Here is a 15,327-nt window from a genome sequence, read left to right as displayed (position 1 = left end):
TTCTCCTCAGGATCTATGACATCCCCAACCTTTTCTTTTATTTGGACTCCTGAAATAACTGTTCCTGTTTGAGCCACTCCCATTTGCCCTTCTACGTCCTACCTTGAAAACCTGAACCTTGAATTCTTGAAGACTAGAACCATTGATCATTATCGAGAGTTTTTTCAAATGACTCCCGTCATTTGAGATGTAATTAACTATAGGGGCTTGCCTCTATAGGGAACTTGGAACCCAGATAAAATAAACCCTATTTAATCTTTGTATTAAATAGGGGAACTTGTCGGTCATATATAAAAGGTTCGCAGACTAAACGGATGTCACAAATCTCTTAGTTTGCTGGATTGGGTCTATCGCCGAGGTCTACACTTATCTTTCGGGAGGGTGTAGTATTCGCGGTATCAGGCACGATTATGCAAACTATTGGACGAATGAGATCCATTTGGTCTCATTTTTCAAAAAACTAAAACACACTACTTTCAAAACCCAAACTATATATCTTTTATATTTAAATTAAATCTCAAAAATTATTTTCATATATCATATTTTTCAAATAAATCTAATCAATCGAAAAAGTTGACCGACATTATTAAGCTTTTAATAAATATAAAATGTTTGATAGTTATGAATATGATCACTTATTATAGTTCATGATATTCAATGTGTTTTACTCTATCAATAGCATATCCATATTTTTCTATATTTGTACAACCGTCACAGAGCATCGTCTAATTATTAGACCAATTAAAGTACTTCAAAATAAATAATCTTTCTTATATACGTGCATAATTATCTTAACATTCACCTGCTAGTAACATAGAAAAGTGATTTCATCATAGTCAAACATGTACATACAAGCATACTAAAAAATTTATTTTCTAATAATGAATATTTCATTCTCATTTGCATAGAAGTCAATTTTCTTGTACAAGATTCAATATCTACAATAAATTAAACAAAGTTGAGTATATAGATTATTCACTTAATATGAACAAAATTCAATAAAAACATAAATCATGGGTATACAGTGCTATAAATAAATTAATAACAATAAATAAATTTGGTCAAAAAGAAACAAAATATTACTATAGCAAAAAAATGAGTAATCACCACAAAATCGTATTATCTGTCTTAAATCTCCAAGCACGCTTAATCTTGTCTCTAATAGTTAATTGCCTACAACATCAAGAAAATATAATTTTAAGTATATCATTAATTATCTTTTATTTACTTGTGTTGCTTTAATTGTTGATTAAAAGCATTTATTTTAAGTATTCATGTTACTTTAATTTGACCAACAAAATCACACTTAACTTAATATTTATAACTAATTTTCACAATAATTTAACATAAGTACTTGTAGCGTTTAGTTTCCTATTTTAAATAAATCTTTCATATTTCTATTATACAAACTAAATAATATTTTTTATTAATACCTAAACCTTAATAACTCATACCTAAAATATTGGTCCCACGATATTCTCTTTCCTTCCTTCTACTTCCGCTCGATTGCATGAGATCGAGTCACACTGGCTCGTAGGAATCTCTCTCGCACTCGCCTCCTTCGCTCAACTGCAGCGTCAACTCTTCTGCTCAACTGCGACATCGTCCATGCTACTATCGATGTCGATTCTCCCTCAATTTGATGATCGAAGATGTTGTACGTCGACGCCGCCGCCATCGACTATAGGGAAACCCTAGCTTGCGCTCGTCGGTCTTCACACGCGTCGTTCGACTCTCCAGGTAAGTCAATCCCACCTCTGATACCCTCATACACATCACTTCATAGGACGGCAGATACCCATTTGAGTCGTCAACTGTCAACTTCCTCCCTTCTTCTCGACTATACGCTTCCTCTCCCTCTCTTCAATTCTTTGCCTCCACTCCTCTTCGACTTCCTCGGGGAAATGAAACAAGACATCACATATATAGCATAGGTTACATGGTATCAATTGCTATGATGATTTGTTTCTAGCAATTTTATTTTATTGAAATATCAAGATTTTTTAGTTGTAAAATTGTGCGAAGTGACCCAAGCCTTTCTAATAATAGTATTGATAAATGAATCCAAAACGCCAAGAAAATATTCAGTTTATACTGACAGAATTTTATTTATGAGTATTTGCAAAATGATAGTAAATCACATTTCAATCATCATCCAACTTAACTAAAGACAATGGTAACAGGTTAATAATCTCGAGAAAAATTTATATAAATACCACTTAATTCCTATGTATTTACATATCTAACACCTTAACTTCAATTTTTACATATCAATTTTTTACATATATTCACTTAACCTATGCATGAAAAAGTGTATTTCACTATTCAAAAGTTAAAGCAGTGGTACTTTCTATGTGATAAGAAGATTTAGGTTTTAAACACGGGAATACATAAGAATTAGATGGTATGTAAATGACCTATTTTAAAGAAAAGGGAACATGCTAATAATCGTAAAGCGGATAGTAACAGGCTAATGTAAAAAAATTAATCTTTCCAAATCTCAAGCAGTTACCAGCAAGTTTGAAGTGCCTTTGAGTATGATGTTAAATGGGATCCAATGACAAAAATGTATCCGATGAAAAAAGTTTAGCTTACATTATCGATCGTTGCCTGATTAAAGTTTTATATATGATGTCTGTTTGCATCCCAATGTAGGCTCGGGATATTTATTTGATTCTATTGTTAAAATCTCTTGCCTGTAATTAGGTTATAAACTCCAATTAAACAATTTTGATCAATATAGCGCTGATCTCTTGAATTCTTACCGATAAAGGCAATAATACCTTTAATATTTAGATTAACGGGGCATTTACATGCATACCAAGTAGGTACTAGCTCCAGTGCTCGAGGACTCTTACAATTGCATACAATTCTTTGTCGTAGGTTGAGTACTTCCTCCTGAACTCGTTTAGTTTCTCACAAATGAAAGCGCTGGGGTGACCGCTCTAATTCTGTGCAGCCCCGATTCTGACGCATAATGCATCACATTCTACTTCGAATAATTGCGTGAAATCTATAGCAGGGCTAGAACTGGAGCTTGAGTTGCTTTTTCTTTACGTGTGTCGAAGCTAATCTGAGTGGTTCTTGGCTAAGTGACTTTTTTCCTTTTAAAAGCTCGATGAGAGGAGCGGTAATAGTGCTGAAATTTTTAATGAAGCGACGGTAGAATGTTGCTAGTCCCAAAAACTGTCTTAATTTGGTAAATGATTGCGGTGTGGTCCATCTTATGATGGCTTCGATTTTGGTCAGGTCCATTTGAATGTCTGCGCTGGAAACGATACAACCCAAAAGGCAAATTTGATTTGTCATGAAAGTGCATTTCTTTGGATGAGCGTATAATTTCTCATTCCGGAGTACTTCAAAAACTGTTGTTAAATGTTGTACATGATCCTCTTCAGAATGGTTGTAAACCAGTATGTCGTCAAAGTAGACTACGACGAATTTCTTGATGAGGTTGTGAGATATCTGATTCATTAATTGCATAAAGATGTTGGATGCATTTGATAGGCCGAAGGGCATGACTCTCTACTCGTATAGTCCATCTCAGATTTTAAATGCGGTCTTCCATTCATTCTTTCACCACATTTGTATCTAGTGGTATCCACTGCGTAAGTCAATCTTTGAGGACAGAGTGGCTCCGGGTAACTTGTCCAGTAGATCTTCTAGTCGAGGTATAGGGAATCGGTACTTGATTGTGATTTTGTTGATGGCTTTGTTGTCGATAGATGTTGGATGCATTTGATAAGCCGAAGGGCATGACTGTCTACTCGTATAGTCCATCTCAGATTTTAAATGCGGTCTTCCATTCATTCTTTCACCACATTTGTATCTGGTGGTATCCACTGCGTAAGTCAATCTTTGAGGACAGAGTGGCTCCGGGTAACTTGTCCAGTAGATCTTCTAGTCGAGGTATAGGGAATCGGTACTTGATTGTGATTTTGTTGATGGCTTTGTTGTCGATACACAGCCTCCAAGATCAATCTTTCTTGGGTACCATTAAGGTGGGCACTGCACACAGACTTGTACTTTCTCAAACTAGCCCTCTGGTGACGGGATCTTGCACTTGTCATTGTAGTTCCTCGTATTTCGTCGGTCTGAGCCTGTAGGCAGGTCAATTTGTAAGACTGATCCCAATATAAGGTCTATTGCATGCTAAATATGCCTTAATGGTGGTAGTCCCTCTAGCATATTGTCTATCATAACGTTCTAGAAGTCTTGTAGCAGAGGTTGTCGGTGTGTCAGTATTAAGTTTTCTTCCTTAGACCCCTCATGTAGGACTGTGGCTAGTGTCGTTGGTGCTTCTCGAACTGACTACATGAACGTGGCTTTTGGAGCTATTATTTCCTCAGTGTCGTTTACTCCTATGGCATCTTTACTTGGTAGTAATATGATGTGTTTGTCACCTTTCTTGAATGAGGGTGTTTCTAAACCCGTCATAGTGAGCTTTGCGGGCGTATTGCCAAGGTCGTCCCAATAAATTATGGCAGGCGTCCATGGGAACGACAACACACCATACTTGTTCCTTTAATTGGTTGTCAATCGAGAACTCAACAAGGCATTGTTGATCCACACAAATTTCATTCTCTTTTTTCAACCAAGTGAGGGAATAGGGTTGAGGATGTTTTGTGTGGATAATTCTAACTTTGTCACCATTAGTGTTGATACAAAATTTTCAAAATTGTCATTGTCGATTATCAAGCTACAAACTTTCCCTTTAACTGCACACTTTGTACGAAAGATGTTATATCGTAGCCATGACTGATCCTGTGTTGGTTCCGATAGTAGGACTCATTGTATGACTAGTAATTCACCTTCATTCTCTGGGAGTTGAAGTGTTTCATCGAAAATTTCTGCTGCTTCCTCATCCTCGCTTTCCTCCATGACACCTTGGTCTGTAAAAGAGATATTTCGGCTTGTGGGACACCTGGAGGCGATGTGATTGAAACAATGGCATTTAAACACTTTGTGGCTAGCATTGGCCCTAAAGAGTACCATTTTTGGGTTTCTTGTTGCTTGGATCAGTTTTGCATTCCGGGTTGTTGGTTTCCCTGTTCCTGGTGTGCCTTTGTCAATAGGTGTAGTTGTTGGGGTTGGCTTGTATGAGGATTGTTGTTGGAAGGAAGGCTACGATCTGGTCTGCTTCTATTGTCTTTCAACTTTCACGGCTAAGATTTGGACGTCATTCGGCGACCAATAGGGTTGTAGTTGAACTACATTGCTAATGGCGGGCTTCAGACCTCTGAGTAGCGGTCAATGGTATGCTCCTCTTGTTTAACCAAGTCACACTTTATTTGTAATTGATTAAATTTGGCTGTGAATTCCTCTACACTCATTTCTCGTTGTTAAAGGTTGTGGAGCTAAGGAATATGTCTTGGAGGTAGTGCGGGGGCAAGTATTTATGCAATAGCACTTTCTTCATTTTGTCCTACTTTGTGACTTTGTCGATGTTGTCCCTCATTTGCTGACGTTGTTGGTTGTCCCACCATAACAAGACGTGCTTTTTCAATTTAATAGTTGTTAGTTTGACCCGCTTATCTTCAGGTATCTCCTTGTATTTGAAAACTCATTCAACTGTTTGCAGCCAGTCGAGGAATTCATCTGGATCCATATCGCCATCAAATTTGGGGAGATCTATTTTAATACCGAAGTTGTGATGGTCTCGGGGTTCTTCTTGTGGTCTCCTCGGGTATTGGATGCCAAAACAGAGAGAACGGTATCCTTTGTCGCTCGCATCTTCCCAATGGAACAGATTGAGATCGTCGTCCCTGTCTTCATGTCGACTTTCTAGATCACGATAGAGGATAACCTTGCCTTGGGTTCCTTCAACTAGTTATGCCAATTGTTGTTGTTGTTGTTGTTGTAGATGCTGGATTTTATGCTGTAGCGCATCCTATGTGTGGTTCAGTACGTTTCTTCTGGAAGGCATAGTTGATGGTTTAAGGAAGAAGATGTCGAGGATAGTGGAGGGAAACAAAGAGGGAAAAAAAGGAATGACGAAGAGAAGAGAATGAGAGAGGAAATCAAGAAAAGATGCAAAAAAAAGAGGGGGAAAAATTTTTTGGTTTGGGAAAAAATTTTGGTTTGGGTAGGGGAGCGGATGCTAGAGAACCCTAGGATAGGACTAGGGTTAGGCTAGTTATGATACCATATGATACCGGAGTTAACGCAAAGCACGACGCAATACACGAATTTATTAATAACTTAAAAGAATAGTTACAATGATGACTCCCAAGAAAAGAAAAGGCACCACATAAATCAAAACATAAAATAAAATAATACAAACAAAAACTCAATAAATAAAGACACAACAAGCCCGACGAGCAAGGAATCCGGAGAGGTTGTGCTGGAGCGGTGGCTGCGGTGAAGGCCGGAGTGATGTCGGGTGAAAGCGGAGCAGCGATTCAGCGCTCGTCGAGGCGTCGAACCGCAACAGGAGGAAACGGAAAGCTTCGTCAAAGGGTGGAATCCGGAGGCGGCAAGGATGGTGGCGGAAGCCGAGGAGCGGAAGGCAAGAATGGCGGACGAAGCCAAGGAGCGGAGGCAAAGGAAGGTTGTGAGCTGCAGGAAGGAGGAAGGCAGCAGCTGTAGGCACTGGGACGGCTTGATGGAGGCGGCGGCCTGCGGTGAGTGAGGTGGCAGGAGGCGGAAGGTGCAGAGAAGTCTCCGGCGGGGATGTCGGAAGGGCAGATGGTGGACTGCGAACTGCAGGTTGCTGCAGTAGTTGCGTCTGGAAGGGCAACAGGAGAGCTGGGAACAGCAGGAGGCTGCAGCAGTGGATTTTGGAAGGGCAGCAGGAGGGCTGCAAACAGCATGTGGCTGCAGCAATGATGTCTGGAAGGGTAGTAGGAGGAATGCAAACAGTAGGAGGCTGCAGCAGTTGCATTTGAAAGGGCAGCATGAAAGCTGCGAACAGCATGTGGCTGCAGCAGTGCCCGTAGGAGGAATGTGAACAGTAAGAGGTGCAGCATTGGCATTTGGAACGGTAGCAGGAGGGTTGCGAACAGCAGGTGGTTGCAGCAGTGATGTCTGGAAGGGCAGTAGGAGGGCTGTGAACAGCCACAGTGAAGCTGCACGCGAATTGGCTGGCTGTTTGGCTGGCCCGGAGGTGACCGGTGGTGTTGAAGGGTGGTTGGAACGCCGATGGACAGCGGGTAGTGGCCGGAACAGTGAAATAAACACCACCTCGGACGGGGTTACAGCCGAAGCACTTTCCTCGTCGTCGAATACAGCCCTTCGAGAAAGAAACTATTCAGATAAACTGAAATCAGATTTCAAAAATAAGACCTTACCCTAGATACAAGAACTCCTATTTATAAAAAACTTGACTCAATTTTAGGATATATTAAAATAAGAATGGAATAATATCATATTTCATAATTTAGGCAAAACTTTTAAAATAGAGAAGGAAATAAAATCAAATTTCAGATTTAATACATAGGTTTTAAGATTAGATGGAGAATAAAATTAGATGTTGGTGTTTATGAAATGTTATAGAATTAGGAAAGATTTAGAGAAGCAAGAAAGCAAAGAAAGAAAAAGAAAATACAAGGAGGGGAGGAAAAGGAGGAGGGTCGATGGGGCCCCCCTCCAAGGGTCCAGTTGGGCTGACCTGCGCCTGGTCACCCCCAACCCCCAACCAAAATGAGCCCGTCAGTAGACTTGCTGGTACTTCAATTTATCCCAATCACAAACTAAGAGATGAAAACGAAGGTTATCCAATGAATACAGTTTGGTAACAAAAGTTAGAGAAAAAGTTAATATACTGAACATATACATGGTCAAAGATTGTTTTTGTTCTAAGTTTGGTAGTCAATTTATTAGTTTGCTCAATGAGAATCAACTTGAATTAATTAATAGGATTCTAAGATACCAAAAAGTACACTAGGCAAGGGTTTACTCTTTCAGAAGACTACACATCAAAACATAGAGGCATATATTGATGCAGATTGTGTGGCCTCAGTTATTGACAGAAGATCAGTGTTCAGATACTATATTTGCGTTGTGGAAATCTAATTACATGGCAAAGTAAGAAACAAAATGTACTTGCAAAGAGCAATGTCAAGGCAAAATTTATGGTTATAACTGATGGAATATGTGAAATGTTATGATTGAAAAGATTTTTTTAAGAGCTGTGGATCCCGATAAACATGTCAAAGAAGTTGTACTGTGAAAATAAATCCGTCAAAAGCATTGCGCAAAATCGAGTACAACATGATCGCACAAAACATGTGGAGATTGACAGACACTTGATAAAAGAGAAGTTAATTGTGGAGCTATTTGCATGCATTTTATACCTACTACGTAGCGAATTACAAATATCTTCACCAAAGAACCTTTTAGGACAACTTTTGAGCTCTTTGTAAGCAAGTTGGGCATGATACATATCCATGCTCTAGTTTAAGGAAGGTGTCAGAATTTTAGGGCCAAAATTAGATTTTTTTTATTTTTAGTGTTCTCTATTTTTAGAGTTTTCTATTGTTGGCAGTTTCCTATATTCTAGCATGAGAATTTTGTGGCTGATTTTGGCCTTCATAATTTGGTGGCCTCCTCTACTATTTATCATGTAAACCTCTCTTATGGAAGCTAAGGAAAATAAGTATTTCTTTTCTTCTCACAATATTCTTCAACTACCAATATAAAAGGAAAGAAATACGGAGCTTGAATTCTGAAAACTTTACTGGTAATAAAGGACTCCTCCCAAAGTTGATGGTCAGACCAAGACGGTGCCACTTCTCTTAAAGGAATTCCCAAGCTAGAGCAAACCCTACAGAACAGAAAATTAAGAAGTTCAGTACAAGATGTTATTCTTGCATCATCTAAGTTCAGCAAAACAGTATCCGGAACTCAGGTCAACATATATAAAGATTTAAAAAAATGGATGATTTACATAAATAACACTCAATTCCTGTGTGTTTACATAACACCTAAACTTCAATTTTACATACATGTCACCTTACCTTTTCACTGTTTAAAAGTTAAAATAAAGGCATTTTTGTGTGATATGAAAGATTTGTTTGGCATAAATGTAGCAAATTTTGGTGCTATATATATAAATACATAGGAATTGGTGGTATGTATGTAAATGCCATGCGATAGAAGTCCTCATCCAAGCCCAAATATATGACAGGATTCGAGACCAAGCCTGCATTCAAATCAAACTAGCTATTGATTCATATTTAAGTTTAGTTTCAGTTTCATTTTTTAATTTTTATTTGTCAAATTTTCAATATCCGAAAGCTTAAGCTCGAGAATCCCGGTTAAAAAATTAGCTATTGCTCATGCGAGCTGTAGCAGTTCTCATTTATATTCTCATTGGTACGTGTATAGAAACCTTGCTAATACTTTGAATATTCTATCCTCAAGAAACTAGCAAGTAATCAGTAATATAATAGTTGTCTCCAGAAGACAATTTAAGTAGTGGAACATAGCCTTGAGTAAATAAGGTTGTAAGGTTCTCAATGAAATACATAAGTACTCAAGCCACCTTTCTCCCCCCACCCCCTCCGCCTCCCCCTCCTCTCTCTCTCTCTCTTTCTCTCTCCCCACCCCCTCCCTACCCCTCTCCGCCTCACTCCCCCTCCCGAACCAGACCCAAAAATTAAACGAGTTAGAAATTTTATTTTGAACCAGACCAGAAAGTTATTCGAGTCAACAAAAACCCGATTCGAAAGTTATTTGGGTCAACTCAAATCTGGAATTTTCGAGTCTCGCTGGCTTTTCGGTTAATTTTTAAATCGCTAATATTCCTAGTATATCAACGAAGCAAACATCTTCATGGTTCTTGATGTTGCTTTAATCAACAAAATTGAAACAAAAATTTACGCCGCCATTTAAGGCACCCTTCAGTAAAGAAAATATAATAATAAGATTAAAATTTTGTGGCTCAAAAACAATCACCGCCAAGGTGTTAAAATTAGGTACAGTAAAACTACTACTATACTGCATCTTTTATGGAAGAGAAAAATTTTTTGAATTTTAATCAAACAAGTTTGTATTCAAATACTTGGAAAAGATTCCCTTCCGAACCTAAATAAAGTTTTCCCTGCTTTTAAACATGAAGAGAGGTGACCCAAAAAAAAAAAAAAAAACCATGAAGAAGGGGAAAAGTTATGCTAGAAACACCGCTTGTGGATGGAAGTTCTACCTTGATTGTTTCCTCTACACAAAATATAAGCATGACCAAACAATCCAAGCCCAAACCGACCCCACCAAAATCCAATAATTGAGATGGTATATTTTGTAAATGTTGTAAAATAGTAGAATACATCAAAGACAAACTAGAAACTCCAAAGGAAACCGCCATACCAATCCAAGGATTATCAAGCCAACAACACTTTTAAAAAGAAAAAGACAAAAGACAAAACTAATGCATAAATGGAAGGATTGAAACAAAAAGAAATAAAAAAATAAAAAATTTAAAAAAACTCCAAACCTCTTGAAAATATTGAATAAATCAATGGGTACATGCTTTATGGCACAATCAAATATTTCATTTCTTATTTATCGGCGGTTTCTGAAAAAAAATAAATGATGAATTTAAAAGCAACAGGTCACGTGATAAAGTCTTTAACTAAATTCTCTTCCAATAAAACTCACAACTTTTCTTCTATCATCATCAGTTCTCCAAATTCCAAATTCCTAAAAGACTTGGGCATATTGTATAAAAAATGATCTAGATTTATTAGAATTAAATGAAAATATGACATTCAATAGGATACAATGGAGAAAAAGGATTCATGTAGCTGACCCCACATAGTAGGTTAAAGGCTTGTTATTGTTGTTGTCATTGTTATAACATATTATACATTCAAGAACTAAATTCTGACTTAAGCTGCACTTTTTTCAATCATTGTTTTTCAGGATAAAAACAAAGAAGAGATGATTGGAAATGCTATGGAAGAAGAAGAACTCTACTATCAAGATATGAGTGATAATAATCACATCTCTCAAACTTATCTATCCAAAAATAGTGAATACAAAAAGGGTGATAATTTATCTCTATCACATTCAAATGAAACATCCATCCTTAATGTATCATTCAGCAAAATAGAAGTCTTTGAGCTCTCGTGTAAAGCATCTCAAATGGCTAAACACCATAAAGCATCCTATCATTTAAGCCACTCAAAAGTCACAATATCTTACTCCTTAATACATATTGATTTGTGGGATCCATCCCGCATTACTAATATTAATGAAATTAGATGATTGTTTCTTTCATAGAAATCATAAAAGATACCAATATATCAAGAGGTGTCCATCAAAATTTCAACATACCTAACATAATTACTATATCTAATACTTAATAATAGAATCGTGAAATATATGCCACTTTGACCACAAAATCCATTAACCAAACTCCAGGAGAGGGAAACCCTAGAGGTTGTTCTCATTTCTCTTGGTGCAAAATGTAGAGATTACTTCAGAAAATTTGTTTTATTTCTTTATTCACATGTAGAGTACACATATATATGGAATATAATCCCTCTTAATTTACAAACTTATCAAATATATCTAACCAAAATTAGGAAAAAAAATAATTCTGAAATAAAAAATAAACAAACATAAATAGGAAAGGAATAAACACAAATCAAGAGGATTCCAAATTTGTCTCCAATCAAATCTCCTAGGAGATCTTGAATAGCTGGCCCGTCCATGAGAGGAAAACCACCTGAAACTTCTTAGGCTTCCACACTTCTCTTCAAGTTGGGTCGTGGATGTTGTAGGGACCAATTCTTAGGATTCCCCCACTAATTTTTTTAGAGATAAAGTGTCTATCAACTTCAATATGTTTGTTCCTGTCATGATGCATATAATCCTTGGCAATATTGATAGAAGCTTGAATGTCATAAAACATCTATATAGGTCTATGTAGCACTGACACTTCTAAAAATATGTTATATCCATATTGGAAACTTATCTAGCACCAACACTTTACAACACGCCCGGACATTTGTCTGACACTATACAATGTGTGAATCTTTTTTAGGCCCGAACACATCTGAGACACGGTTCAACATCACATCAAACATTAGCTTAGTATATGGGAAAAAAATGGGATGCGAGAAGTAAAAAAGTTATAAATATACAAAAAACCCTAATTATACCTCATAGTCAAAGCCGCCTTGTCGGTCAACTTTTTCGATGTTAGATTTTGAAAATGCGATTTTCAAAAATTTAATTTCAATATAAGATCTATAATTTAAATTATGAAAGTACTGTTTTAATTTTTTTTAAAATTAGACCGAATGGATCTCATTAGTCCAATAATTTGCATAATCGTGTCTGGTACCCTACCCTGAATACTACACATTCCAAGAGATAATTCAAGAGATAAGTGTAGACCCCGGTAATCGACCCAATCCTGCAAATTAAGTGATTTGTGACATTCATTTGGTCTGCGAAATTTTTATATGTGACCAACAAATTCTCCTATTTAATACAAAGATTAAATAGGAATTATTTTACCTGGGTTTCAAGTTCCCAATAGAGACAAGCCCCTATAGTTAATTACATCTACCCCTATAGTTGATTACATCTCAAATGACGGGAATCACTTGAGAAAACTCTCGGCAATGATCACTCTCGACAACGATCAGTGGTTCTAGTCTTCAAGAATTCAAAATTTAGGTTTTTAAGGTAGGACGTGAAAAAACAAATGGGAGTGGCTCAAGTAGAAACAGTTCTTTCAGGAGTCCAAAGTAAAGGGTAGGGAACGTCACAGATCCTGAAGAGAATCCTCAATGACTTCCCAAACTATCCTACTGTACGGCTGTGTTTTGGAGAGGCTGTTATTTGAGTGTTTAATCCTGTCAATTTTATTCGTTAGGGACTTAGACTTGCATAATAATTGATTACGCAAATAGCCCGCAGAGATAAAAGGTTTTACGTCGTTTTGGAAGACAACCTCAAAACCTAAGGTGAGTTAAAACTGAGTTAAGACTTATACTGTCCAGTATGACTGTGCAGGAGCCTAAAAGAGGGTGAGGATTTACATCGTGCAGTGCGAGCTACCTCGAAATCCTATGTGTTGTTTAGACTAGGAAAGAGAGATTGCCAAAGAAGCTCCTTTTGTCGCTCGATCCAAGCTCCTCAGTGTATTGCCGACAAAGTTGCTCCAAGTTCCTCGTCGAAATAGCAATCCTAAAGTCAAAAGTTCAAAATATTGTATTATGTAAGTTTAAAGGTTTTGGTTTTGTTGTCATTATGGGGGGTTAAAGTTAATTAGAGCGACACCGGTTAGGATCTCACGGTTCCCTCGTTCTAGTATCACTATTTTCTTTTGAATTTACATAGTCTAAATGAGTTGTGAAACTCATTTAAATCGGGGAGATCTCGTTAGCAACCGTGGGTTACCTCATCCGAGGGACTCCCGTAAATTCGAAAGAACGTGTTCTGTTTTTTTTTTTTGAAAATGTTGTTTAATTTTGAAAAATCGTTTTGTTTTGAAAGTGAAATTGTATTCAGTACCTGCATAATGTGTTAGAGCAATAATAAATTGCAATGAATAAACAACAACAAATAAAATGTACTTGTGTACGTAACGTATTTGTCGATGCTATCCTTGTTGCATGTTTAACTCATAAAGCATAATATAATTTGCAGGGAATTTAAATAAATTGCAGAGAAAAGAAGAAAACAGTAAGCAGTAGAACAAGTCGTAGCAACAGTCAGGAACTCCAAACAGGTGATCCTAAAGTTTACTACAACTCCTAACTGCAACTAGCAAGCTAGTAAGATGATCTTACGACCTCCTACGGCTCCGAGAAGCAACTAGCAAGAGTGTACGGGGATCCTAAGAATCCGGACAGACTCCGGACAGCAACTAGGAATTTTGAATAGCACCTGTATGAGTTCCTATGAACCCAAACAGCAATGGGCAGCACCTATGCGGCTTCCTACAAACCAAAACAGCGGTGGACAACACCTAGATGGCTTCTACGACACCGGGCGGCGGCTTTGGAGCCTTGGACAGCACCCTGCAGTGCCCCTATACTCCAAACAGTGGCTTTGAAGCTTTGGACAGTAGCCTATAGCGCTTCCATACTCCAAACAGTGGCTTTAGAGCTTTAGGCAGCAGCCTACAGCGCTTCTAAGACACCGAGCAGCGGCTTTGGAGCCTTGGACAGCACCCTACAGCGCCCCTATACTCCAAATAGTGGATTTGGAGCTTTGGACAGCAGCCTACAGCACTTCTACGACACCGGGCAGCGGCTTTGGAGCCTTGGACAGCAGCCTACAGCGCTTCTACGACACCGGGCAGCGGTTTTGGAGCCTTATACAGCACCCTACAGCGGCCCTATACTCCAAATAGTGGCTTTGGAGCCTTTGACAGCACCCTACAGCGCCCCTATACTCCAAACAGTGGCTTTGGAGCTTTGTGCAACAACCTACAGTGCTCTTATACTCCAAACAGCAAAGGAAAACTCCTCGAAATAGTCCCAAAGAAAGCAATTTAAAAGACCCTTAATCTTTCTCCAAAACTACGAATAATGTGCCTAAAACAGTGGGGAATTTTTGCAAGACCAGCCCCCCCAAAACAATACTTTTAAAAGCTCTAAATGGCAGGTAAAACAACCCGAAAAGATCCACAATTCTATTCCATAAAATCAGCAAAACGGCTCAAAAGCTTAGTGTTTACACCACTCTAAGCAAGAATTAAAATCAGCTCCAAAGAGGTTAATGAATTCTAAACATGAAAACTACACTTTTCATTAAGAAAAGGAGATACTTCCTTTTTGAAACCCCGGATTTAGGTAGTATGCATGTGAATATGAAAGTTCTAGTTTTAGACATACAAATAAATAAGCCTCCTGTAATATCCATGTAAATGTCATGGAAGCTTTAAGAGCAATGTGGCGCCTAGGTATTCCCGTTTTCTTCCAACTACACTTTTAACCCCAAAGATAAGCATTGACACATGGAAATTCTCCAAACAACATACCAACAAGCTTGATTTTCTTTGGAGAATAGCTCTTTCAGATTCAACATATGATAGTAGTTTAAAAAAAAAAGAAAAAACACTGCAACAAACATAGAGAAGATACGAACAACGAACCTTAGAGTAAAACCTTGTTTACCGTGGTTCAGAGCAGGAAGGAGATGTATGGTGAGGGGAGGGACGCCACTTGGAGAGAATTGAACCGGGAGACTTGTCGTGCGGAAGAGAGACGAGTAGGTGGTCTTCGGTCTCACAAGAGAGGGAAGCAGACGGACGGGCTCGATGCTGAGGAGAGCGGGATCAAGACTTCTGTGCCGAGGGGAAGAAGCGAGAGGGCAGTGGAGTGGGAGAGCCGAATCGAGCAGCGTCTGGTCGTGAGAGAGAGACAA

The 15,327-nt window shown here is 38.1% G+C and overlaps 1 protein-coding gene across 4 annotated transcripts in view; it reads right to left on the bottom strand.

The window, feature by feature from the left end:
* Positions 1 to 15,327, bottom strand: part of LOC110022025 — a 54,464-nt gene that overhangs the window by 31,532 nt on the left and 7,605 nt on the right. For 3 of the 4 annotated variants that reach the window (XM_020720794.1, XM_020720796.1, XM_020720793.1), the window contains exon 5: positions 8,679 to 8,764. In XM_020720794.1, the coding sequence (XP_020576453.1) occupies positions 8,679 to 8,764 (86 nt within the window). Of the gene's footprint in view, positions 1 to 6,351; positions 7,232 to 8,678; positions 8,765 to 15,327 lie in introns of those variants that run through there. The other variant, XM_020720795.1, reaches the window with a different exon arrangement.

Source organism: Phalaenopsis equestris, unplaced genomic scaffold (assembly GCF_001263595.1).
Source record: "Phalaenopsis equestris unplaced genomic scaffold, ASM126359v1 Scaffold000163, whole genome shotgun sequence".
NCBI classification, from domain to species: domain Eukaryota; kingdom Viridiplantae; phylum Streptophyta; class Magnoliopsida; order Asparagales; family Orchidaceae; genus Phalaenopsis; species Phalaenopsis equestris.
The sequence above is the reverse complement of the archived record's forward strand: the minus strand, read 5'-3'. Positions and strand labels throughout refer to the sequence as shown.